Source organism: Triturus cristatus, chromosome 5_1 (genome assembly GCF_964204655.1).
Source record: "Triturus cristatus chromosome 5_1, aTriCri1.1, whole genome shotgun sequence".
Classification (NCBI taxonomy): domain Eukaryota; kingdom Metazoa; phylum Chordata; class Amphibia; order Caudata; family Salamandridae; genus Triturus; species Triturus cristatus.
In genome coordinates, this window is record NC_140587.1 from 702,901,698 (window position 1) to 702,928,922 (window position 27,225).

Here is a 27,225-nt window from a genome sequence, read left to right on the forward strand (position 1 = left end):
TGGGAGTGGAAAAGAGCAATGGGGAGGGGGGGGGGGGCAGGAATGGTGAGTACGACCCTGGCTACGTGGACGTGTGGAGGCATGCACAGATGGAGAAGGGTGGACAGGTGCGTTTTCTCTGGCTGTCATTTTGGGATATTGTTGAAAGTTGGGGGTACTTTAGTTGTCTGGCCCCTCCCTTGCTTTATGTCAGCAAAGAGGAGGGAGTGGGAACCAAGCTGGCACACTGCACAGATCTGGAGGGGAAATTCAATCTTTGCGGTGGATAACATGAGAAGCGTGTTCAGCCGAAAACAAACAGACGAACACGATGTGAGAGCTACACTGTGTGCAGACGGCGGAGGAACAATAATTTAACCAAGAGCAACCACAATCACAAAACTGAATACAACACGTGTAAACTCGTTAGAGAGCAATGCCCTGCTGCTAACAGGCTGCTACACCTGCACAGCTATATCCGACCGGGACCCTCCAAAAAGTTAATTTTGTAGATTTGAGCAGATTTCAAATGAGCCTCGCATGCCAGTTTGATCACTTCATAACTACCCTACTGCTGGCTGGCCTCAATTCTTACAGCGCCTCGTGCTCTGAAACAATAACCGAATTGTTTGCACTTTATTTATCAAGCTTCAGAAGGGTAGACAGCCTGTTATTATCATGTTATGTGATCTCGGTAAACAGATTCTCAGCTGGAGGGGTGCACAGCGGAGCCGGGGGCTAGGAAGAGAACACTTCTATATGAAACGTGCCACTGTCGTCATCGAAAGCACACGTAAAGCACCTGGCTGAGATATAAAGTGTCACTCCATGGTTAGAAAAGCTGTCAGTCCCCCACCAATGGCAGTTGTGTGCAGGTATACCCCAGGTACCCACACCAGAGCTTCCACGTGTCTGTGAGTGTGTGTCTCCCATAAACACGGCATATCTGACATGTCCGCCCTCTTTTATTCCTCCTCTGCAGCTGGGAACACAGTGCCTCAACGCGACGAAAGCTACGAACTCCCGCGGAGCACCTGCAACTCTGGATCATAAAATATAAATTTGGTGTGCGGTTTGAAAAATAAAGGACACGCTATGCCCTGCTGAGTTTGTTTTTCTGCCGCCAGCCTCTCACCCCGGCTTTGCCAATGTGACCTCTCCCCGGTGGCCATTTCGACATGAAGTAATGGCGACAAGTTGGACGTCCCCGTGCTCGACATGAACAAGCACAGATCTGTACATATGCAAACACAGAGTCCCTGCTAGAATGAGTTTCTGTTGCGCGACCAAGGTTCTAAATAGGCTTCCTTTGAGCGACCACAGTGGAAAGACAGATTCCCAAATTCATTGTTTTACACCGCTTGTTAAAACAAGCAAAATAGAAAGCAGCTCCATATCCGGGCCGGGGAGGAGACCTGCGAGGGAGGGGGCTGCCCGCGCATGCGCGGTACCTGTAACTTTCGCGTGTTCTGCGGCTCGGGGCTCCTGTGAGCAAAACGGAGCACCTCGTGTTGCTGCAGTGACCGGCAGAGGAGCAGCGCAGAGTCCCAACAAGAGCCGGTAAGTGCTTGGATCGCGTGTGCGCATTTAAAAAAAAAATGAAATTGCACGAGGCTGCTCAGGACGGAAGAGAACAGGAGATGTGCACACCGCGTGGCTGTACGTGCGCGTACACCAACTCAAATCCCCAAAGCCTGCGCGTGCCCATCTCCTGTCCCACTTCCAGCGCGAGTCAGCAACAATAGATCTCGCTGGCGACAGCAGCGCTTCGCGCTGCGTTCGCCAGGCGAGACCTAAACAGAACCGAGTTAAAGAGTCTGTGAACAAATTGGTTCCCAAACCAGAACCCCGCCTTGTACAGCGGATAGATGACCAAAGGGAATCCAAAGTGCAGGAGTGGCACTCGAGGACAAGTGGGAGATTTCGTATGACTGAAAAGTGCAGGGTTTAGTTCAGCGCGTTAAGGGTGATGAGCTTAGCAAATTTTAACTTAGCATGCCCGTCTGCAATGAAGTATGCTGCTCATCAAGGGCACGGGTGGAAAGGTTGGATCTAAAGCTCTCATGTAGATCTGATTCCCATCATGAAAGTGAATGGTGCTGATCTCCAGCAGTGTCACTGACTCAGCATTCATCCCTGAGAGGGGAGTCGGGACGTTTGGGAATATTTGAGTGTGTGAGAAATGCGTGGCAAAATTACCTTAGCATGTTAGAGCAGGCACTCGAGAAAGTGTCCTGTGGGATACAGTGTGGGTAGGTATAGGGAATTCCACATGCCTTTAAGACATTCTAATGGAAATTGCATCATGAACCCAAGGGAATCAGTTCCTGGAATGGATACATCAGATCCAGTCACTGGGGTTTTCCTGTAAGGAGAACCTGGTTAAGATAACTGCGTAAAGACAGAAAAAGATAAAAATCTCTTTTATAAAGCATAGTCAATGAAACGTTCCTTGGCAATAGAACGCAGGCATATAGTCAAATAACTTTTATACAAGCCATCTTGCGGTCATTTTATCAATACATACGTCTTTCTTGCATTTACGGTTGCCTCAGGGCAGGGATAAGCAGACAGAGAATTTAAAAGAATACTCGGGGGGGTTAAGGCAATCTCATAGGGAACAACATTTCTTTAAATTCAACAGTGTTTGTTTTGACAAAGGCAAATTAACCTGGCTAAGACACAATTCACACAGTGGTAACAAACCCCAGCATGTAGGGAAGTGGCTCAACACTATCCAAAAAGGACTTTTTATAATTGAATACAGTGTTGTAGAATATTTTGTAACTTGCAGAAACATAATGGGATACTGTGCTAATACATACATGCCTGGCACCTAGGAATAGGACAATTCTATGTTGGAGCCTTAGTAATAGTTTAAATAAACGATTAAATAAAAATAATGATAATGTAGCATTTCTGCCCACTGCTAAGGGATATAATGGTTTTAAAGGCCATCATTCTTATTTACAGCACTGAGCCTCAGACAAGGTCCTGACAATTGGCATAGCCTGAGGAAGGACTATAATGTTACAGCCTTCTACAAACTGCAGACTGAGAATAGCATGATCTAAAATAAACAGTGGGAATGAGAAACAAAAACACATGATGGAGAAGGTCTATAGCAGGGGTTATCAACCCGGAGTCTCTTTGTTGTCTTCAACAAAGCTCTCAACATTCCAATGTTCTAATACACCAGTATAGCCCAACGGCTATATGGTAGCTAACGGCCCTCTTCTTGAGTTATAGGCCAGAGCTGCATGCAAAAGCCTATTATGAGGAAGAGGACATTTAACAACCGGAATAACCCAATGCAGAAGGGCTATAGAGTTAGTAGAACATCCCACCCACTCAGGGTAGAATGTTCTAAAACAAAGAGCAAGAAATAGAAAGATAAGTGTTGAAATACTGGAGGAGAAGGTCTATATCAGTCATTGTTGGCCCAGAGCCACTTCATGGTCTTCAGTGGAGCTCTCAACATTCCAGTGTTCTAATATAGCATTACAACCCACTGCTGAGGGCTATACCGGTTGCTAAAGGCCCTGTTTTACAGGTCTGAGCAGCAGGCGAAGGCCTATAAAGAGGAGGAGGGCCTTTAATAACTGGTCGAACTTATTAGGCAGAACGGCTCTAAAGCTATTAGAACATTTCATCCACTGAGTGTAGAATGACCTAAACTGAAAAGGGAGAAAAACAAAGATAAGCACATGAATGTTGGAGCTGAAGGTCAATCCCGGCCATTGTTGGCCCTGAGCCACTCCGTTGTCTTCAGTGGAGCTCTCAACATTCCATTGTTCTAATAGAAGTAATACCAACAATGATTATATTACCCTCTGATTCATGAGTTATTAAGACTCAGTTTGTGCAAAAAAGGTCCTTTTATTATTATATATTATATATATATAGATAAAAATAGTTGACACGAAGCATTATTTTTGAATGACTAACCCACGATTTAAATATAAGACAAACTGTAATTAAAGTGCAGAATTTGCTGGCAACATACACGTTTAAATTATTTCCCAGTTAATTAATTTTGTCTTCTATATTACATTGACAAATTATGTTTGCTGCTTTCTAACTGGCCATCGCAGTCCATATTTTCTTCACATTCTTAGTGCCCAATTCATTAAATCCCCCTGAAGTAAGCAATTTACTGTAAGCTTATGCCTTTGTTTAGAGTGAATGTATGACTTGTTTGCAATTCTCCTGGCACACATCCACATGCAAACACAGAACGCAAAAGAGTGAAACTGTGTAATTTATTTCTTTGAGGGGTAATCTGTGTTCCAGTGGAGAAACGTGTTCCCTTATAAGCCCAGTATCAGTGAATCAGAAGTAGCATTTTACTCTTATAGATGCAGTGATTTCTGTGCCCAAGATAGCATTGTTAGTCACAGTCTCATATTTTTCTCTGTCTTATATCTTCTAAAACTGGCTAGGCAAAATACTATTACTACGTTTAAAACTAGTTGACTGTGAATTAATGTATCTGCTGAAGATCAGCTCACACCTGAAGTATTCTCGTATTCTGAATTATCTGCATCTCTGCTTTGTGTTGTACACAGTATAAAACAATGAAACAATAAATAAGTCTCAAAATGAGCTATGTAGCCCAATGAGGTTGACAAGAAAACAAGTTTAATGCAAGATCAACAATATATATATATATATATATATATATATATATCTCCCACTCCTGCTTTCTCCAATGCAAATAGGTACCGACACAGCTGGAATTTGGTAGCAGATATTTTAATGCAGCAGACCTTGATGCGTTTCGGCAGATGCAACTGCCTTGCTCACAAAACGTAGACACCAGTTTAGGTTCTGTTTACATACTGCCACGTGTTACGTGCACAGCGGCATCAGTAAGGATATATATATATAAATATATATATATAGGTATATATTTATTCACTAAAAAAACAAGATTAAAAGGGACGTTATAATTAAGTTAAAATGTCATTTAAAACATACAGTTTTAAAATAACAAAACCACAGAAATTCAGGAGTTTTAGTCATCTCACAAAACTATTACTCATGCTTTGAGTTAACTGTAACTTCACCCCGCCAGGCACAGTCTTGTCATCAATGCCATTTCAGATGCTGTAGTCATGCATACAAGGCCCTCCACAATATCGGACCGGCGTACCTAAACAACCGCCTCTCCTTCCACGCACCCAAGAGACACCTCCGATCAGCTGATCTCACCCTAGCCTCCATCCCACGCGTCTACAAGACCAGAATGGGACGAAAGGTCTTCTCCTACCTAAGGCCTGGAACGACCTCCCCCTCCCCCCCCCCGGCAAGTTCCCACACTGCACCAGTTCAGGAAGGACCTCAAGACCTGGCTCTCTGTGGATGACCCCAGCACTCAACGGAGCCGCCCCCACTCCCCCCAGTGCCTTGAGAGCCTCGCGGGTGAGCAGTTGTGCTTTACCAAGCCCTGATTGATTGATGTTATCAATGATGTCAGATCATGTCATGAGTGATGCAAAATGTGGGGTAATTAGCAGTACAGGGTGAACAAACAGCTCCAGCTAGAAGTGCTTTTTGAAAAAAATATGGTAAGCTCTCCTGCAGTCATGGATTTAATGACCCGTGAGACTTCCTATTTCTTTTAATGTTGGTGGGGTGCTGCTGTATCCCAAGCCTTTATAGGCCCTGATGAATCCCATCCCTCTGGCAGTATTCATTTCTATGGGAGGGTGGTACGCAGACTCTCCTCTTTGAGCCTTTAAAAGCCCTACGGACACCATCCCATGGAGCTCTTATTCAAGGGGAGAGTGTCACGCAGCCCCCTGTCTCAAGAATTTATAGGCCACGGGGATCCCATCCCCAGGCCATTTTCTTTTTTATGGGGAGGGAGCAGCCCCCACACTGAGCCAGCGCTGGTCCAAGAGACTCCATCTCCGGGGGCCTTGGGTAGGTGTCCCGGTGCCAACCTGGGGCGCCCACAACACAAAACGTTGGGGGCTGTAGGGGTCCCCACTGGGTCCCTGCAGGTCTGCTGCGGCCAAGCCATCTTAGGACTTGGGAACACATTCCCCTGTCCTGAGAAAAAGGCATAAAAGACAAAAAAACAGAGGGGAGGGAGCGCAGGGACAGGGACTCCCCTATGCCTGGGGGGGCTTTGTCCTAGAGAGACGCCCCTAGGGCCAAAAACATAATTAAAACAAAAAATTGGTCACAAATTCCCAGAGGATGCGCTGTAAAATAAAATAAAAGTGTGAGTTCCTGCGCATTTTAGATCCCCCTCCCCCGGGTGGGCCAAGGCCTGAGGGAGCGTCACAGTGAGCCTCTTAAGGCCCCCAGAACCCGATCCCCCAGGCTGAATCATTTATTGAGGGAAGGTAGATGTGTGTCCCCTCCCTCCCTGAACAGAGTTGAGGCCCCAAGCACCCCATCCCCCAGGGCCGAATCATTTGTGAGGAGCGTGGGCGCAGCCACATTTCCAAAAGCCTCGAAGAGGCCATGGGGATCTCATCCCCAGGGGCCAGTGTGTTGTTTTTGCAGACAGATACATGTGCATGAGGTTCCCCTCCTCGAAGACTGGCTCTGGGGACCCCATGCCCCGGGGTATGATTGCAGTGTCTCACAACCCCAGGACACTGCGGTTACCTGTTTGCGAGAATGTGGGCATATCCTGTCTGCTCTCTCCCAGGCAGGGAACAGAGGTTTGCTCCCGCCGGGGCAGGAGCTGTGAGAAATGCTGCTCTCATCAGGGCGGGTGCAATGGAATGATCCCGGCTCCCGCTAGCACGCAGTATGGTGCTGGTTGAGGAGCGAGCAGGGGCCGCAGGGGACCTAGGGCTCCCCCACCCCCCGAAGCCCCCTTTAAAGCACACTTTGTGGGTTCCTCAGGTGGGCACCCACCAACTACTGTAAGTGGCCGGCTCATGCAAGAAGAGACGGCTGGTGCAGTGGGAGCCCTGGGGTTCCCCCGGTTGCCCACAACAAAATGGAGCTGTTGGTGCTCCAGGTGGGCAACGGGCACTCAATAATAAAATGCTCCACAATGGGTGCATATAAATAAATACACATATATATATATATATTCACTGAAAAAACCATAGGTTTCACACATGTTATAGTTAGCGGAAATTTTACTGATAAAAAACCAATGAAATTCCCCCGTTATAGTTAGTGCAGGCAACTATAACTCACGCGACCGCAATCTTCTGCTGATGCTAATACTGTATTTAGACACTTATTTGCCCATGTCTTCTTCCATACATTTTTAGCTATACATATATTACAAATATTTTTTTTTCATAAAGACACATATGTCATCAGCAGAAGATTGCGGTCGCGTGAGTTATAGTTGCCTGCACTAACTATAACGGGGGAATTTCATTGGTTTTTTATCAGTAAAATTTCCGCTAACTATAACATGTGTGAAACCTATGGTTTTTTCAGTGAATTTGCAAGGTTTTTTAAATGCTAATTCCTAACTATAACGTGTGTGAAACCTATGGTTTTTTCAGTGAATTTGTACGGTTTTTTAAATGCTAAGTTACTTTACGCCATTCGTGGCGTGCGCGCCCACTTAACGCAGTTCGTTCCGTGCGCGCACCGTGCGCTTCGTGCACCGTGCGCGCACAGTAAGCACGCGGTGCGCTTCGCGCACCGCGCGCCCACTTTACGCAGTTAGTGCCGTGCACGCACGGTGGGCACGCCGTGCACTACGCGCACCGCGTGCCCACATTACGCTAGATGGGCCATGTACGCACGATGCGCTTCGCGCACCGTGCGCACATGGAGGACATATGATGCACTTCGTTTTGAAAGGTAATATTTTAATTTTTCGTAATTTTTATAAGCCATGCACAAATGGTGCCCTTCGGGCACCATTTGCACACAGGGTGCACAGAGTGTGGATAATTTTTTTTTATTTTTTTTTTTTTTAAATATTATAGTTTATCTCATCTGTAATAAGCCATGCACAATTGGCGGCCTTCGGCCACCAATTGCACACGGGGTGGGGAGAGTGTGGATAATTTTTTTTTTTATATCATTTTTTACCGTACGCGTACGGTAAGCGTAATCGGCGAAATGAGCGAAAAAAAAAAAAATCCGTTTTTGGCCTTGGGGGATCTTTGGGGACTCCCTCAACATGGCTATGTGTGTGGGAGCTGTCTAAACAGCCCCTTTACATGTTTTTGTGCTTTGTATTTTCATCATCACTCTCAGTGCGAGAGAGAAAATGGCGGCCGCCGCTTCCTGGTTTCGGCCGATTCGAATGTTTACTAAGATCTAAGAGCCAATCAGAATCGCGCTCGCGCACGCCACCGTACGCGTACGGTAAGCGTACCGTAAGCGCACCGTAAGCTGGCTCAGATATATATATTGATTTAAAGGCTATTTTCTCAGAATCTACTGAACAGATTTACACCAAACCTACAAAAGGCACTTCCTTGACCTGAGGACTACCTCTCTGCCAAATTTCAAGTAATTCTGTTCAGCCGTTCGGGCTGTAGCCCTGTCTAAAGGTCCTATGGAAAAATGCATGGGAAAAACGCGTTTTGGGACCCCCCTTTTATCTCAGCCCCCGCTTGACGAATCCCCCCCGAGACTTTCAGGGTAGGAGCGGAGCGTAGCGCCCCACCTATTTTGAAAAATTCGCGAGGATTCGTCTACCGGCGCCAAAGTTATTCAAAATAGAATGTTGCGGATTTCCTATGGAAACGTGGTCCTAACTATAACTACCTACTGGCGACCGCCAGTAGGTAATATATATATATATATATATATATATATATATATATAAACATACACACGCATGCTATATAGTTTTCGGTCATAGTTTCTAGATATGGTTTCACCACAGTCCATGGGTAAGCATCTACAATCGCTGGCATTTAGCAAGCAGATACTTAACATTTGATAGTATGGAGAGAGCAGGGGCTTTCCTGCACCTAAAACCAGTGAAACTTTCATTGGGGAGGAGCTTCTGAAGCAGTTAAGTATTTTTGATTCTGCCACTTCTGTGCTCTCAACGTGCGTGCCCCACTTCCCGCTCCAAAATGTAAGAAGCTGGTTGTGGCAACATGGGACATATGCTGACAGCAAGGAAGCAGACAATACACACCTCTTTTTCCCTTGCCTTAGCATCCACTAATAACACTACGGTAATCAGGATGATTTCCTTTTCCATTTCCAAAGATTACAGGCAGATACGATGGTAAAACCACAGACCTCCCATTAATTTCTGGCAAAGTCACAGGTCTCAACCGCTGCCTTTTGCTGCTGGTGGAGATTTGCGGTAACGACCATCAGACGCCTGTTTCCCTAAAAATCTTTAGACCTATTTAAAATACAGTAGGAGTGACTAGCTGTAACTAAAAATATAAGATCAGTCACTTCTGCCATACTGTAGGCCAGTGGCGGCCACTATTTACTGGGGATGGCGGGCAGGAGGAAGTGGGGTTGTAAATTAAAATATATATATTTTTTTGTAAACGGATTTTTATTGGTTTTTAAAGGTGTTATCATAGAAAAACAGTCCGGAAGGCACAATAGATGATCAAATGGTGCAATTAAAGTCCAGTTCAGTAATCCCCCCCGCTCACTGTCAGAAGGTCCGCCTTCCCCATCCAGGATCAATTCCTCCCATCAGGTAGACAACAGGAGCGTCTCCCCGCTATTCCACCTCCCCTCCCCAAGCCTAGCCTTATATAAATATCACAGTGCACCTCCTGTTGTAAATTAAAATAATGATTACTAAAAGCACAAGTTACTTACCTTCGGTAACGATATATCTGTAAGAAACATTAGTTAGTTAGATTCCTTACCTTAGAATATCCCCAGGCGTCAGGCTGGATCCAGAAAGATTTTTCGTCAGCAGTACCCCTGCGTGTCGGTAGGCATCGTCTGCGGCTTTGCATCCATCGTCGTGATCGCCGGGATGACGTTGTCGGAGTACTTAGACGCCGCCCTTGCGTGTCAGTTCTGTATATATCTTTCTGCACCAGGAACGCAGAGCCATGCAAGATAACGACACTGGTGCCATAAAACTAGGGCCCTGAAAGGGATGACCTTAACCCTAGATATCGGTTCGCAGAACGGGGAGGATGGGTGGGACGGTATGGAATCTAACTAACTAATGTTTCTTACAGATATATTTTTACCGAAGGTAAGTAACTTGTGCATCTGAAAGAAACAAGTTAGTTAGATTCCTTACCTTAGAATAGATACCCCAGCAATACCAACCCCGGTGGTGGGTCTGCGAACCAAGATCACACCAGGAAGTCCTGGAGAACGGAACGGCCAAAGAAGGCGTCTCTCCGGACTTGGCTGTCCAGGCAGTAATGCTTGGCAAACGTGTGCAGCGTGGCCCACGTTGCTGCCTGACAAATGTCCTGCAGAGGGACTCCCCGTCTCAAGGCAGTAGTAGCCGCTGTGGCCTGAGTGGAATGGGCCCTCAGCCCCACAGGAGGATCCTTCTTAGCCAAGGAATAACAGACCTTAATGCACAAAACGACCCAACGAGAATGGTTCGCTTGTGCACTACCCGCCCCTCTTAGCGCCCACGTAGCCAACGAAGAGTTGGTCGTCCACCCGGAACTGTTTTGTGCGATCCAGATAAAAGTAGAGCACATGTTTTGGGTCCAGACGGTGGAGCCTCTCTTCCTCTTTCGATGGATGCGGAGGCGGAAAGAAGGTGGGTAAGGTAATGGACTGCCCGACGTGAAAGGCAGTAACCACCTTAGAAAGAAAAGAAGGGCGAGTCCTCAGAACAACCTTGTCCGGATAGGCAGAGACGAAAGGAGGTTTAGAAGAAAGAGCCTGGAGCTCACTCACTCTTCTGGCAGAGGTGATGTCAACCAGGAAAGCAGTCTTGAGAGTCAGAAGATGAAGAGGACAGTTATGAAGTTGCTCAAAGGGAGCGCACATCAGATAAATTAACACCAGATTCAAGTCCCACTGAGGCATTACAAAGGGAACAGGAGGGAACATGTGAGTAATGCCTTTCAAGAATCTATTGACAACGGGGGACTTGAAAAGAGAAGGCTGATAAGGAAGCCTCAAGAAGGCTGAAACAGCTGAAAGATATCCCTTGATGGTGCCCAGAGCAGAGCCCTGCTGGGCCAGGTAAAGAAGAAAGAGGGGCGGAAAGGGGATCCGCAGCCTTTGCTGTGCACCATGCCACAAATTTGTTCCACCTGCAGGCGTATACCGATTTTGTAGAGGGACGCCTGGCTGCCAGAATAACATTACAGACTTCAGGAGGCAAGTCAAATGGCATCAACTGTCTCCGCTCAATCTCCACGCATGGAGGTGGAGACTGGACAGGTTCGGGTGGAGGACTGTCCCCTGCTGCTGCGACAGAAGGTCCGCCTGAAGAGGCAGTCGAATCGGGGATCAATTGACAAACTGAGTAGCTTGGGATACCATTATCTTCGTGCCCAATCCGGAGCCACAAGGATGACTTGGGCCCGGTCGCGCCTGATCTTCTTCAGCACTCTGGGTAGAAGTGGTGTAGGCGGAAAGGCATATAACAGACCGCAACTCCACTCGCGACGAAAAGCGTCTCCGAGCGAGTGCTGCCTTGGAAATTCCAACGCGCAGAACTGATGACATTGTGCATTCTCTTCGGTGGCGAATAGATCTAACCAAGGCTCTCCCCACTGCCGAAAGAGACAGCCATGTCCGAGTTCAGACGCCACTCGTGATCCATCAAGCACCGGCGGCTGAGTTTGTCCGCCCTGGCGTTCAGAGAGCCCGCCAGGTGTTGAACCACCAGGGTGATGCCCTGATGTTGCAGCCATGTTCCGTGGCGCTTCTTCGACTTCTTTTTGCCATGCCTCGACCTACCTGAGTGCGAGGACTTGGATCCCGATGAGCGGTGATGACTGTGGCTCCGCTACCAGTCCCTCGACTTCCTCCTCGACCGGTACATCGAGCGGTGCAGAACCGACTGGCGGATCTCGAGGAGCTTGCGGGACCGCTCCCGCCTAGCTTTCGACGTCAGGGCCCGGCAGTCGGGGCACGACTTGTCATCGTGGTCGGCCCCAAGACAGTAGAGACACCGATGGTGGGGGTCGGTAACTGACATCAGTCGGTGACAGACGTCACATGGCTTGAACCCGGGCATCCCTACCGGCACCAGGAGTCGAAGTCGACTCGAAAAAGATAGACAAAATGTCCAAAAAGTTAGTCAAAAAAATGACTAAGGGTACGCTCTTCCCGGATCTGCGCTTGCTGGAGCAGAAAAAAGAGGAACTGATGTCAGCGCATGAGGACGACGTCTAAGTACTCCGACGACTTCATCCTGGCGATCACGACGCCGACGACGGACGCGGAGCCGCAGACGATGCCTACTGACGCGCAGGGGTACTGCTGACGAAAAATCTTTCGGATCCAGCCTGACGCCTGAGGATATTCTAAGGTAAGGAATCTAACTAACGTGTTTCTTTCAGATAAACACTTACCTTCAGGCAGGCCGCCGCCTCTCAGTCCGCTTGCCACCGCCACTCGATCCTCGGAAGCAGGAACCAGGATGTACCCAGGTTCCTGACTCCCCTAGCCAATCACAACGCTGAAAAGCAGCGTTGTGATTGGTCTGAGTGCCATGGTTCGGCGCTCAGACGGGGAATGGGGGTCTGGGCATGTTCTGCACCCAGGTTGTAATGTAGCATGGGTGCAGAACATGCAAAGTGTGGCTGACTGTTATGGTCTGCCCGAGAGAGCCAGCCAAACAGTTAAGCGCAATTTAGAGTGGAGCAACCACTCCTCCTCCTGGCCCCTGATCTGGCAGTCCAGCCCCGCCCACACCAAGAAACAGACAACTAAAATGATAATGCTGGTTATTATCATTTTCGTTTTCATTTTTTTTACACTGCATAAAGCATTGGGATGACGCTACTCCGCCTTAGCGGAGGGGCTGCCATTGCTGTAGGCAGTGTTCCACACCTTGGCCTTAGGACAGCAGATGACCAATTACAATACCGCTTGCATTCTCAGGGGTTAATCGTTTGCAGACAGAAGGTGACATTTGTGTACAATAGGACATATCTTGATGGGAATTGAAGGAATAGTTGCATTGGCCTACTCGTGGCACTAGGAGGACACAACGGTTGCCCCAACCCATGCTGGCTTTCTTTTCCTTTATCTCAGACAGAGTACATCATTGGAATTACATTTTACATTCATATAAAGTAAATTTATATTTAGAAGCATGAGGCCAGCTGGTACAGTAGGCACTGTTTTAATATACCTGTGTCACATGATTTTACTGCAGGTGCATGGACCTGTCCTGCTAGGAGTGCACCAAGAATTATAAAAGACCGGGTGCTGCATATTTTATACACATTTTCTGTCCCTTTTTCCTTGAACTTTCCAAATACACATTAATACTCGAGTCATGATTGTCACATTCATACCATAAGACACTTGACTTCCTACTGCTAAACCTCACACTTACTTTGTGCGAATGCTTCCTGCACATCTCCCCCAACTCCCGTCAGCGAGTCCTGCGGCGTGTGGGTTGGGGTGGAACAGGAGGACACAGACCGGATGGGCATGGGGATGGGCCGGCTAATGGTGTGACTGGGCGAGGAGCGAGGGGAGCCCGCCCCCTGAGTCTGGAAAACAAGCAGAAAGGGTTAGGTAGGTAGGTTGGCCGAAAACAAAATGATGCTCGCTTGCATGCATCTCTGCTCAAGGTAACCAAAGCTGCTTCCCCTCACATGTGCACAGTAGCAATTGACATTTCAAGGATATGATGCCACAGTAACTAGGGGATAACTGAAACTTTACTGCCTTGGATGTGGCAAAACTGTGCAGGATATAGGGAGTTTTTAGGACGAAGCAGTCTATATTTGTGAGGTGAATTTAAACCATGCTTGTGCTTTCATCAGGTAAACCCATCACTATCACCGAGGGGAACAATTATTCCAATCTAATCATAAGAAATGATCACCAATGTGCTACCAATATGTTGAACTGTTATATGTAACAGGTGGTTCAAAGTGAGGCTCTGGTGGCGTAGACAACTTCAAACATTTGTAATTTTTAACCATTGTAATTTCTGGTTATCCTATAAGATTGTGGAGCACAATATGAATAACAAGCTGATCACAGACAGAGGTAACAGGGCCCTGCATGAGGGACAATGTCAGAATGTTTTCCAAACTACATACTCAAGCAAGATTGTCATGAATATCATTTTTCCGGTACACCAGATGATTTTTTAGGGACAAGTGAGAATTTAGGCCCAGGGCTGAAGTGCTCTCAATTTGTTAATCTTTTTCTCTCAGGGATGCTGGTACTTCACATATCAAGTACCTTCGGATGAGACAACATGAAAAAATTGTAGGCATAACTCCAAATGTCACTTATTCTCTACATGTTTGAATTTCTTGGTGTCCAGATTTATGTTATCTATATAAGAAGCTGGTAACAGGCGTGAGCCTCAGCTGTATCAGGGTCAGCTTCTTGATTAGATTCAGGGAAATCAAAGATTGAGGATACACAGTCCTTTGTAATATGTCCATACATCAACTGTTAAATTGCATTAAGAAGCCATGGGGAAGCATAATACAATGTGAAACGTGTAGGCTAAAGCATAGGGGTCAATCTTTTTAATGATGTAATTTTGGGAAATCACATCAATAAAACAAGTAATGCAAGAAATGTAAAGAATATGTGAAATTTGGAGTTAGGAATATTTACATTTTTTTTAAGTTGTCCAGACAATGCAAACCTAATTATTATTCTGGTAATTGTAAGAGGGCAATCAAAGAATGGACAGGGCCACCTCTAGCCTCTGGAGGCTTGTGTGCACACACATTGTCCAGCCATTCAATCTCCATTGGTTTATTGAATAGAGAAGCGGTTTACATTCCCAGCCGTCCCCAAGACATTCACGTCCTCACTTCCTCACGGTCTAGATCCCGCTTCACACCTTCAGTCGTTTATATCACCGGAAAGCATCAATTTCCAAAGCGCTCTAGAGATTACTCTCACAAATCACTAAATACATATAGAAAGAAAAATAGAAGGGACAAAGAAAAGGTCGCATATAAGCAAGTCATAATAAAGATAACTTAGGTAGTTGCATTAGCCTAAGTTGATGACCTCAGGATTAACTTTTAATCACAGACCTAGCCCACTTTTAAATGAAGAATGGTTGATCGCCAATGAACAGCGGTTAAATGCCCAATGCCCAGGTAAGCAGCAGATTAAAGGCCTGCCAGTCTCAACATTCTGCAGTGTCAAACAATGACTGTCACCTTTGCAAGGTCCTTGGCACAGAGAATGCTGGGGTAGTGTCCACCACTGGATACTTCAACAATCGTGACATCAGCAGCAATCCTCATGTAAATGTTATCGGCAGCAACACTTTTTGCACCGCTATGCTGGCGGACGTGGACTTCTGTTTCAGAGTAATCTTTGGAGACTGGCACTCAGGGATTTGATCATGTTTGTGGGCGCAGTTGAGGAACAGAAGAGCATCATATTCAAACATATCATGATGCTTGATCACGCCCCGGCTCTCTAAATCGAGTTTAAGACACTAATAGTAATAGTAATAGAATGCATGGTTGAAACTCAAGAGTTGATCTGCCACCTTCAGAAATGACTTCCATTACTGGTTCCCAACAGAAAACAATCCTCTTTTTTATTCTGAGCAGCTCGCTTCTGTTCTCATCCTATCTGAGAGCTCTTTAGTTTAGCAAGCATCTAAAACCTTTGAAAAGGTAAGAGATGTTCCATTGGAGGAAATACCTGTGAGATCAGGATCAAAACATGTCTGTACGCCCACAGAGAGTAGGCTAAATGCAGCGTTTGGGGGGTGTTTTGTAAAATAAAATAATCGTGACAAAGGTTCGTCCGCAGAGGAGTTTAAGCTGAATGGTGGTAGTTTTGGTCTGAATGCTGAACTATGGGCCGTTAGCTGACGGGAACTGTTCTAGACAGCAAATATGGGTGACCTCGAGCGAGGCTTGATGACTGCATGTCCACATAGGTCACGGCAGTGCAGGTCCAGTCTGTGTGTCTCATGATATATTGTCCCACATTACGTGAGTGCTCACTTCCAAGGCTCACCTGAAATCCACCATAATGTGGCTAAGGTTAGCGCCCGCTGTTGCAGAATTTCACTCCGATTGAAGTGTGAGCTGGTGCAGAATGTGGTCTCCCTTTTACTCACAGACCATTCACTCAGACCCCACAAACTCATGAGCTAATCTAGACACAGAACCAAAACAGTATTCATAGATCTCAGGTCCCATGAATTTCAGAACTCTTCTTTATATGCAAAATCTTTGTTGGCATCTTTGGACTGATAAAATGGCCAATTTCTATCCCTTAACATTATATATTTTTTATGGAGTTGGGCAAAACAATTCTTACATGTATATGCTAGATTTCCCATGCTGTGTCAATGTTTTATATCGTGTTTTGCCTTAGGCTGGAAGTAAATTCTCTTATCCCTTTCCAGCAGTAAGATCTGACGCTCACTCCGAACTACCGCTTAGGAGAGTCATTTTCCATGAACTACAAATATAATGAATTCGTCCCACTTCACAGCCTCTCTGCAGACTGCATGAGACTGGTTGTCCTCATCTTTCATTAGTAGCAATGCATGTGTTAGTTGTACTGTTTCAACAATCCTAAACTAACTAATGGAGGCCGTACTCACCGGTGGCCCTTGGTCCGGGGAGAAGAGGTCCGGATCCAGCGTGTGGAGCGTCCACCAATACTTCTGGTCATTTTTCCTCTCCTTGAGGATCCATGTGTCTTCAAAGCCGGAGGTGGTTGTAAGAGTGCAGCCAGTGGTGTGTGCTTCTTGACGTCTTGCGTTGGCCAAAAAGGGGTCCCTGCCCCTCTTATTGTATTGTTGAGTATCTGCCTCTGCTTGAACAGGTCAGATCTTAGCAGAACCCTTGCCTCAGTTTCCACGACGTCTCATCTTCTGTCCCAGATACCCAAGGCAGTGATCAGGACAGTGGTTATTTGTCATCCATCTTTTATCGAAGCGCCAGCATGTCTACCAAATAATGCTCCCCCCAAAAAGCATTCCATGGTTCAAGGTCCAGCATTGGAATGACAGACTCAGATCCATCCGTCGACAGTCGCATACAGCGGTATCACCTGGAGGGTGGCTCTACGGAGGGCCACAGACTGTGGACAGAAACCTGGAGCTTGCCATGCTGGTTAACCTAGTGACAGGCTAGCAATCAGCGTGCGGAAGGATGGAGCTATGGGTAAAGCCCTTGTTGCTGGGCATCGCCTGGGCTCCAGACAGGTCCATGTTTAGTGATGTCTTAGAAATGGCAAGTGATGCACAGGATGAAAGTGACGTGAAGTTTGCTGCAGCGGGTGTCCCAATCTCATGACTATGACTTGTCTTGTGCCGCTGCTGAGTGCCAGTGATCAGCTGCTGAAGGACTGCTATGCTCCTCCAACTCCCAGGCCTAGACTGCTAAATCTGTTCTCAGTGCAGACCTCTCTGCCTGCCTGACCCTGCCCTAGCAGCAAAGATACTGTTGGCTTTGATGGAACAGGACTACAGAGAAAAGGGAGATTTAAAGTATAAATGGGTGGATTAATGTCTCCATTAACTTGTTGGAGGCGTTTCTTAGTGCAGGAAAGCTGAAATAAAGTATTTTTTTGGCTTACAAAAACATTAGGATTCTCTCGTGTGAACTACGGGCAGTGGCATGTAGGTCCTGCACAGCGTCACTGGCTTTGCCACCATCATCTGGGGGTGGTTCGTGGGTACCAGAAGTAAGCACCTTGACTGTGTCAGGCATACAAGCAGGTCTGCTAGGGTGTGCAGAATCAGATAGGGGTAACAAGGGTTGCTTGAGTAAGGGGTACCTACAGGCAGAGTTCTTTGGAGGTTGCTGGTAGGTAGCAGCATATAGGGGTGCTGGACAGGAATGAAGATATCCTGAAAGCTACCTGACAAAAACCTCTTTTGGCAATGGAAACAGGCCCCCACACCTCGCTGTATGTGTAGAACAAAGGTTACACTGAACCTTGGTAGTTGTTTGCATCACTGGGGTCTTATTAGCAAAACATGATGCCATTCAGTTCTTGTGGAAAAACAAACTGTTCTGTCAACGCTGGAACATGTTATTTGTAAACGCTGGTTGGTGATTCCAGTACAGTCATGCAGTCTACAAGGGCGGGAATTCCAAACACACACGCACACGGTGTCTATTAGCATCTGATGTTTATGGAGAACACACGGCTTTGTGATTGGGTTGTCAAGGGATGCACAACGGAAGGCCACGGCAAGTAATTCCACTAAATTAGCCATGCTGGCAAGAGCACAGATGCATGCACTGCTGGGAGGCCTGTGGCCGAGATGCTTTCAATTGAAATTCTTCTGCGTTCAGCTGCTTTCAGTTAACTTGTTTAATGTGACTAAGCACACTGTAAAACACCATGCTGTTAGCGCCTCACACGACGGCGTTCCACTCAGAAGCACAGCGTCATGCTTCTCTCAGGGTTCATTGTGTGCTTTCAGGCGCTTCATTTCCCCACTTCTTCCACCCTGCCAACACGGGCTCCGTAAGAGACACGTATGGAGGAGATTTAAGGGCTAACAAAGCCCACACAAAAGTATCATTTATTTTAAGTAAGATGGATGGTCTTGTCAGCCTCCGGAAAGGCCATAACTCCAGCTCCAGTGCCACTGCTGGGGTGATTTAGTGCTGTGGCTGTCACATACCGTCTGCAGCTGATTAATGTCACCCTGTGACAATCCCCGCCACACACTACTCTGGCTACAACAGAAACCCCTGCACGGAAAATGTATCATTCTGGGTGCTCGCGAATAACAGCTGGCCCCCGGCATCTTTTTTTTCTCACAGTATTTGTTCCGCTTACCCTGATTGACAGATTTTAAAATTCCTTTTCTTTCACAGTGAAAGGGCTTAAAAGATTTCAATTCCGCCTATCTGTGATTTAGCTATATGCTGTGCGGTGTTGCCAAATGTGAGGATGCGGCGCCCTCTACCGGGTTATCATGCTTGTTTTAAATCTGCAGCTAAATAAAAACTTGCCCGCGGAAAGAGCACAACTGCCATATTTATAGCACTTTCATAAATGGGCTTTTTTTTATCATTTAGTAAAAAATAGATTGAATGCAGTTGCTTAACAGAAGAGTTTTAAGGCAATTATTTTAACCTATTGTCTTTAGATGCATTGGTAGTGAACCCTGCGAGCTGCTGGACCCGGAGACTAAAGACGCCCTCCTGCAGAAAAACAGCAGCCAGCCACACTGTGCACGGAGCTTCAGTACCAGGACAGCGGAAATCTCGATGTCATCATTTTGGGGACGATTTGGGATTACCACTTGCGTGATAAACCGCACTTTTTCTGTGCACCAATTCCATCACTTTAAATCGGGTAGAATGTGTGAGACGAAAATACGGCACACTCTGAGTGTTGCAGCTCGAAATAAAACAAAAACATGCATAATCGCCCTGTGCTCCATTCTCAGGTGCAGAACGTTTAATGGCGAGGCATTACCACCACCGGAGGACTCTGTATTTATCGGTTGTTGTTCACCTTCATCACGCTGTGCACCCTCTCCCCCTGTTGTAATGATAGCATTACTCCCTCCATTGCAGGATGTCTAGTCGAATTGTGTGAACAGGTTAGAAGGCAAGTATGTACATCCACCTGACTAACGAAGGGGCCATCATTTCTAAAAATTAAAATTCAAGGGCTAGTTTGTGACGGGAGACTGAGACGAGAAGCAGGAGGACTCGGTCTAGTAAATATTACGAGTAGCGCATCACAGCATTCTTTGTGCCTCCAAATGTTGGGCAATTTAGGCACATTATTGATATGTGCCATGTGTCTTGTAATTTATCACTCCCGTCTGTTCATCAAAAATATTTCCCCTTGAACGTTTCTCTGGTTTTCTCCCGCTTTGATGCTAAAGTCTTCATTCCGCTTTGAGTCCGGAGGGCAGGAGGAGGCCGCTTGGCACCTCGCCTCATAAATGGCTTCTCTTTTTTAAATTGAACTCGTTTTCTCCCAAAGCATAACGTGTGGATATATTTAGACTTAAAAAAGTTGAGTAACTACTACATTTGTAAGCAGAAAATACCCGGCTAACCGGATCAGGGAGTAGGACTCCTGTCCGCCTAGGGGGCCAACCAACAGAAGTAGGGCATGAGTTAGATTTTGGGGGGTGGGTTACTCGGTCACAACGGTGATGGATATGCGATCCGCCAAAATACACATCCCAGTGTTAATTTTTTTCCTCGGTGCTTTCATATAGAATATCAACATTTCATGTTTTTATATTTTAGTGGGAAGCGGCAGAGGAGTGGGAATGGGTTTTCTATCCCCCAGTTACTTATCGGGCCTTAGCTGTCCACCACTCAGCAATTCGTGTTTTCCATGGTTTTTTTATCGTGTCCTGCTAACAGCCATCTGTTTGCGCTCACTCTCTGGTTTTTGTGACCCTAGCATAATTATCCTTCCTCCCCTCCATCACTAAAATCACTATTTAACATTTTTGCTGCTTAGAAACACGTTTGCACACCAAACACATTTGGGCCAGGTGTTTTGCAAGTCATCCCTCAAATTAGGATTTGATTGAATGTAACTTTCAGGTGACAGAAGTGTGAATGTTTGTTTTAATCATAGGGTTGGCAGGCACTGGTCACCACCATACTGCACCCAACTTTAACTCAAGAAATGCCAAAGTGGAACCAGAAGCCGAGCAGAGTGAACAACCAAAGTTTGAAATGAACAAGCAGCAGGCCAGTCAGAAAAGCGGCCTCTGCATGTGCACAGAGGCACTCCCACCCCTTAAGCCGAAGGTTCCAAACATGATGTTAAAGAGACAGAGCCCGGTTTTGGTGCTATCACCAGTGCCACAGAATGGTGCGTTTGTTGCTGACTTTTGAGTGACAAATGGTGTTCCATCTGTCCATGCCTACTGCCTCGGGCTGGCCACGCAGGATCTTTGATAACCATAAGAGCAGCGCTGTACGGCTGGAAGCTTTTGTTTGGTTAATCTACCAGGTTCTTAAGGGATTTACTCTCAGATCCGCTAACCAGTCTGATGAACTCCTCTCTGTGAGGATTAAAACTGCTGGTACTTTCACTGCCCCCTTCCCGCAGACATCAGGCTGTCCAGGTTTTGAGGGCTTGGGTGCAGGCAGCAGTTTTGAAGGTGGACAACCCTCTCTGGCTTGTTTGGCACTCCCCAATCACAATACCTCTCCCACCATCTGCACCTGGGCTGGCCTGCTTCAGTTCTCTGGTTCACCACAGGTTACTTTGAGGCCTCCATGGACTCTCAATAGCCAAGTCACAAACTAGAGCCACTCCATCCAAGGCTGCGCGAGGCACTGTCCTTGGCTGCTCATTTGCATTTTCACAGGAAAGAGGAAGTAGCCAGGTGATTTTAAAGGCAACTACACAGTGCAAATCGCATGCAGATCCGCACACCTCAGATCCCGGCTCCAGCCCTTATTCAGGCTACATGTTCATGTCCGAAATGGCAAAATGTGCAGTCTTCAGGGGGTGGTTGGTACTGTAATTGGACAGCACTCACCATCAAATGGCACTGCATCGTGTCATAGAAGAAATGTCCATAAATTATAAATGACAGTAACAGACTTTACCTGGATCCAGAACCGCACAAATCATAAAACTGCATGCGGGACAATTCTGAATTGTGGTCCGTCAAGTGCCAAAAATTCAGGTTTTAAGGCAGCTGTCCAGGTCACCACTTTAACACAGTGGTGCATACCAGCGGGCAATGTATTGCCAACCTGATCTAACTGTGATAAACACATTCCGTTAGACGACTAAGGTCTCAATGAAGACATGGATCAGCCATACTGCGGGCTTTACTACACGTGAGCCTGTAACAAGACTACAATTCGCCCATAGACTATTTTTGTAATATTTGTAGGAAGCCTTAATAAAGGTCTGAGGTGGAGTGTGGAGTGTAGATATTTGGCTTTAACTTGCAAAGGGTATTGATATCGTCTAAGCGAAGAGACTGAGATGCCGGAGGAAGATGGGGAGTTGTCTGGCGGTAGGTTACCTTTTTGCATATTCAGCCCTGGCTGCTAGTTCCTGAGCACAGAACAGCCCATAGAGGGGTTTTGGTTTGCATACGTAGCCTAAATCTTTTTTTTAGGTGTGAGCTAGCATTATGTTTCACGCTCAGTTTCCAGATCCTTCACCATAGAAATGACGAGGAGAACAGATATTAACAGCACCCTCCAGCATATAGTTCCTGAAGAAGGAAAAATAGTCGATGACAAGACACCTGCATGAAGGGCTGCTGAGGGTGCTGCTGCTCAGATAGGCTCAGTCGCCAGACTCACCAGGAAGAATATCTATTGGGTAAATGGCCACAGTCCAAAAGAAAATTACCCAAGTACTTAGACAGGACATTCAAGAGACAGTCATCCATGGTGACCAAAAAAAGCCCAAGGAAAAGGAGAGTGAAATGCATATGCTCATATGTCCTAACAAAGAGGAAATACAGTTATGGAAAGCAGAAGGAATGCTACAAAGAGTGTTCAACCACTGGAACATTAGTTAAGAGGAAGTGGATTACCTCAGCGGCACGCGAGGGAATAAAGAGCGGTAATCAGTCGGTCAGTCATAAGTCTTTATTTCGATTGTATCAATCATAAAAGACAAAAAGTTACAAAACTTTTTTTAAAACAGGTCATATTAAAAGTCCATGATTTAAAAGAATATAAGAGCGGTAATCACCCACTCCTAAAAACCAAAAAACTCAAGAGTGCAGTTAACTATTGCATACAGTCAACCACAAGCACCATGCCTGTTATCTCCCATGACAGCGGAAATCCAAATACACACCGCCTCTGGACACTGGACATCGTGAGGACGTATTCTGTCTAATTCCCAGCTGCCTCCAAGGCTCTTCTACCAGTAGGTCTGCTAATGGCGTAAACACAAATAGCAATAGGATTTCACTGAGAAGGATACCTCTCTAGGAAAGAAATCAGACCAAGGACTTTGCGACTGAGAGTCAATCCTAACGGAGGAAATGCAGATAGGGAGAAAGCAGATGGGAGAACACCAGCATAAACTGCCTTTCAAACTGGGAAAATGATGGCGACCTTGAAGGGATGAAACAAGAGAAAATAGGTGGCAAGAGGAGCAAAACCAAAATACCTTGAGTACACAGCATATACCAAAGACCAGGTTATTGTTAACAATATTCTAAACCTACACACATTATACAAACAACAGAGCAGCCAAGCCCTAGAATTTGACCTCGAATAAACAAAGACATGCCCTTCACGCCCGAAAGTCATGGTTTATGCAATCAAAACAAGATCTGAAAAGGAGGAAGCGAATTTGACTAGTGGATAGTGTACAAAACTGGAAACGTGTTTCGCTCTGTGTTAAACAGGGTATTTAAAAAGATGGCTAGGCCTAGAGAGAACTAGTAAATAATTGTATCCCGCCATGGACAGAGCTGGAAACTAATGTGGTTTTTAAAGTATGCTACTTATCGTCTCTAATATAAATGCTTTTCCACCATTAAACTTCTTAGCTCTTTCTGGCACAGAACCACATCCCACTGGATCCCAGCTCTTTAATGGCTGTTGGGTCAACGCTTTTGAGCTGCCACCACCATCTTTAAGAATTCAGCAAATCTTTTCATTATTGTTCTTTTATTTGCATGGTGTCTCTTTTTAAAAACGCATGCATCGCTTCTGATAATTGACGGCTTATGTCAAGAGATGTTAAATGAAATGGAATTTGGTGTGGTGTTCCAAGTGCATTAGGTTTAGAAGACATGAAGCAAAGTGCTTGTATTATTATTTCTTACGTTTCCGGCACCCTCTCTAATAGGCTTGTCCTTTTAATTCTCCGTCTCCTACCATGCTGTCCGGTGGTATGACGCCAGTTCCTCTCTCTCATGTTCTATTGAGTCTTGGACAGGAAGTGGCGTGCTTGCTGTGGACCTGGGAGAATCACTTACTGCAATGTCCTAGTGTCCTCAATGTGACAACATATCTCCTCCCCTTAAAGAAAGATGACGTTACAACCTGTGCACTTCTCATGATTGATAAAAAAGGTATATGAGCTTATGTACGGTTTGTGACTAATCAATGTTGGGTACAGCAGATGCTCGTAGCAACCTACTAATGAACACTAACAGTGATGGTCACAAAGCAGAGATGTAAAGAAGGATTTTAGTCCAAAAAGGTGCAACAATAATGCTGAAGAATCAGAAAGAGTAGGTGCAACGGGCATTTAGGAGATTATTACACAAGACTGGCAACAGGTTTGTGGTCAACAGTTTGTTTAGATACAATGAACGCAATACTTGCACATGGCGCACAGCCCATCTGCTTGTGAAGCAGGCACGAAGAGGAGAAAGGCAGCCATTTTGAAAAATGCCTCTGAAATGGATTCCGTCATTACATTTTTATTTCTGTAACACTGATAGAAACAGATAAGTTCCAAAAATAAGGGCCAGTTAGTACCAAGTAGTGGCAGAAATTACAGACGGAACTTTTAATACTACGGTGGGGTTGAGTCTGCACAACAACACTTTACACCCTTAAAGAGCCATAGCCAAAGACAACGAGATTCCACTCAAAATTTCTCTATTGTTTACTCTAAGTACATTTTGATGACCAGCTGTTCTTTCTAGTTGATTCAGGGATTCTCATTGTTGAAGCTTCTATAAACGATTAATCGAAATAATCAAACTGAGATTACCAGAATCGGCTTGAAACTTGGCAGATTACTTAGTTTTCAAACTCACGCCAGGGCAAAAGCACACACAACATGCAATAATATTCACAACCAATGCAAGGTGCAGATGGGCTCAAGAGTTAGTCTGGCCTACACCAGAGGGTCTGGACTTACTCCCTGCTTCAGCTCTTCTTCCTGTGGAAAGGTTGGACCAGCAGAAAAGTTAGAATGTTGCCTAGCAAACAAAATTTGAGGTTCTAATTGTCCCACTATTTGTTTTACGATATAGCAACACGTCTTTAGCAAAACTGTATTCTTTTTAATTATGTGTGCAAAATCTGCTTTAAAAACAGTGTGTGTGCGCAGCATTATGTTTATTCATCAAATCCATTCTATCGAACACACATATAGATACATTTGTGCTGCCACTATTTGGACCCCTTGGCATTTTGTACCTAAATCATGATGTGTAAATTTGCCAAAAAGTATTCGAAATTGACAAAAGAAAGACAAAATTATTATAGTGTATTTTCGTTTTTGCTCACGTTAATGTTTGAAAAAGAGTACATTTCCCATCCTGAAACTGCTAATCTGGGGGAACTTGGACACCGTCACTCCATTTTGTCCATCGACTCCCATTTTGGGACATGTGTCTCTGCCACTCCTCGTTTGGGGGTGCTCTGTACTGCTACTCCCCAACTTTAGCCCGTTCTGTAACTGCACTTCCTATTCCTGCCCCGTCTCTACTGACCCCCCCCCCCCCCCCACCCCCCCGGCCATTTATGTATTGCCACACATCATGGGCCCACTTTCATGTGCCGCCACTCCCCGGCCGGGGCTTGTCCTGTCTACTGCTGCTTCCCGGGGCCATAGTCACACTGAGCCTGGACACTTGGTTACCTTCAGCAGCTTCATCAGTCCTTCCAGTTGCACCATCAGTTCCCTCCTGCTCTCCTGCAGAGCAGACATTCTCTGCTCAAGCTCATCCTTTCGTTGTCTGAAAAACAAGCAGAGGACATCAGTATTTGTCTAGACCTTTGCAACGCTTTATTCCTGTGCCCGCGACCAGGAGCCTACGCTTCAGGGACCGCTTGTACTAGGCAGCAGCGAGGCAGCGCATAGGCTAAACCCTTAAATCCCACGCAGGCTTTATTAAACCAGACAATTTGCAGCTTCCCCATCATCCCTGGCAGTGTGTTCCTGTCTGCCAAAAACTGTTTCTGGTAGAATAGCAGAATACAGGGGAGGAAACAGAGGTACAGTGATCGTGCCGCAATTTGGGCTGGCCTAACCACCCACGAAAAGTCCAGTCTGTCACCTTGATGCCCTGTGACACAGGCAACTCTTCTAGACTCAAGGAAAAAGGACAGCTAGACACAACTATATATGTGACACGTAGCCCTGAGACACATATGAATCCATACCATTGATATCTGTGCCTTGTAAAGATCACCAAGCTACAAAGACAGTCATTTCTCCGCCACATGGGAGAATGTACTATTTAGTCTGTTGATTCTCTGGCGCTTAGTATTCCTTACTGATTTTATTTGTGGACTTTAGATTTATGGATTGAACACCCTCTTTGTAAAGGAAACCTTTTAAGTTACTCCACTGCCAGTCTTGCCCTATGGACTTTAATTCTAAGAAAACGCTACTAGCAAAGCATGCTTACTTCCTAAAGTGTATTTAAAATACTGAGAAATGTATTGTTAAAGATCTTTAAAACAAATTAAGATTTAAGTAGAGAACTCACAGTTTCAATATCACTTCAACAGTCACCGAACCATTTAATTAATGATTATTTGCAGAGTAATAAATCTAAGCCCGCTAGTTCGAAGTTGTCCCATTGGTCTTTCACCATCCATCCATCCATCTCAATTTTGGTACATGTTAAATTAATATTTACCTCAATTTGATCTCAATGGTATGAATGTCTTTTTGCGACAGCATTACATCTAAGACATACAGTAATAAATTCACAATGGACCCCCATTTGAGCACAGCTGTTCCCTCATTACATCCAAGCCCACAGAAGACGGTTTTCAAGTCTCAAACCCATTCACAATCAGATGCCCCATTAAAATCATGAATTGCCTTTCCCTTATTTTTGTCTATAATTCAGTCTTTTGTTTAATGTCATGTCGATGCCATCTTTACTGGTCCTCACATATGTGCATTGATTCCTCTCAAACCCTTTTTCAGCACTGCCGCTCTTTTAAATGTGAACGTTTGGGAGTATAAATCCATTCTGTAAAGTAATCTTGCTTCAGGAATCTTGAATTTGGTTGGAGCTGGGCTGCCAGTGAATTGGTCATGGAGAATACGCTACACACACTAAGAGGACCGCATATCTGGACAGTCGACCAGGGTACATTCTATTTCTACCATCCCTCTCTGCAACTATCGGAAGATCTTTTGCTTCAACAGCACTTTGGGGAATATAGTGAGTTTTCCAAAGAAGGGGAAAAATATTGAGGATCCAAATTCCTATATGCCAATAACATTACTTAATTACGATTATAAGATTTTGACCAAAATTTTGTCACTTCGATTGAATAA

At 45.6% G+C, this 27,225-nt stretch overlaps 1 protein-coding gene across 10 annotated transcripts in view; it reads right to left on the reverse strand.

Moving 5' to 3' along the window:
- The window catches only part of DTNA (dystrobrevin alpha), a 980,878-nt gene that overhangs the window by 105,352 nt on the left and 848,301 nt on the right, over positions 1-27,225 (reverse strand). For 7 of the 10 annotated variants that reach the window (XM_085605673.1, XM_085605674.1, XM_085605672.1 and 4 more), the window contains 3 exons: positions 25,567-25,663; positions 24,841-24,861; positions 13,409-13,568 (listed from right to left, as the gene is read on the reverse strand). In XM_085605673.1, coding sequence (XP_085461799.1) covers positions 13,409-13,568; positions 24,841-24,861; positions 25,567-25,663 — 278 coding nt within the window. The remainder of the gene's footprint in view (positions 1-13,408; positions 13,569-24,840; positions 24,862-25,566; positions 25,664-27,225) is intronic. The other 3 variants (XM_085605682.1, XM_085605680.1, XM_085605676.1) reach the window with 1 other exon arrangement.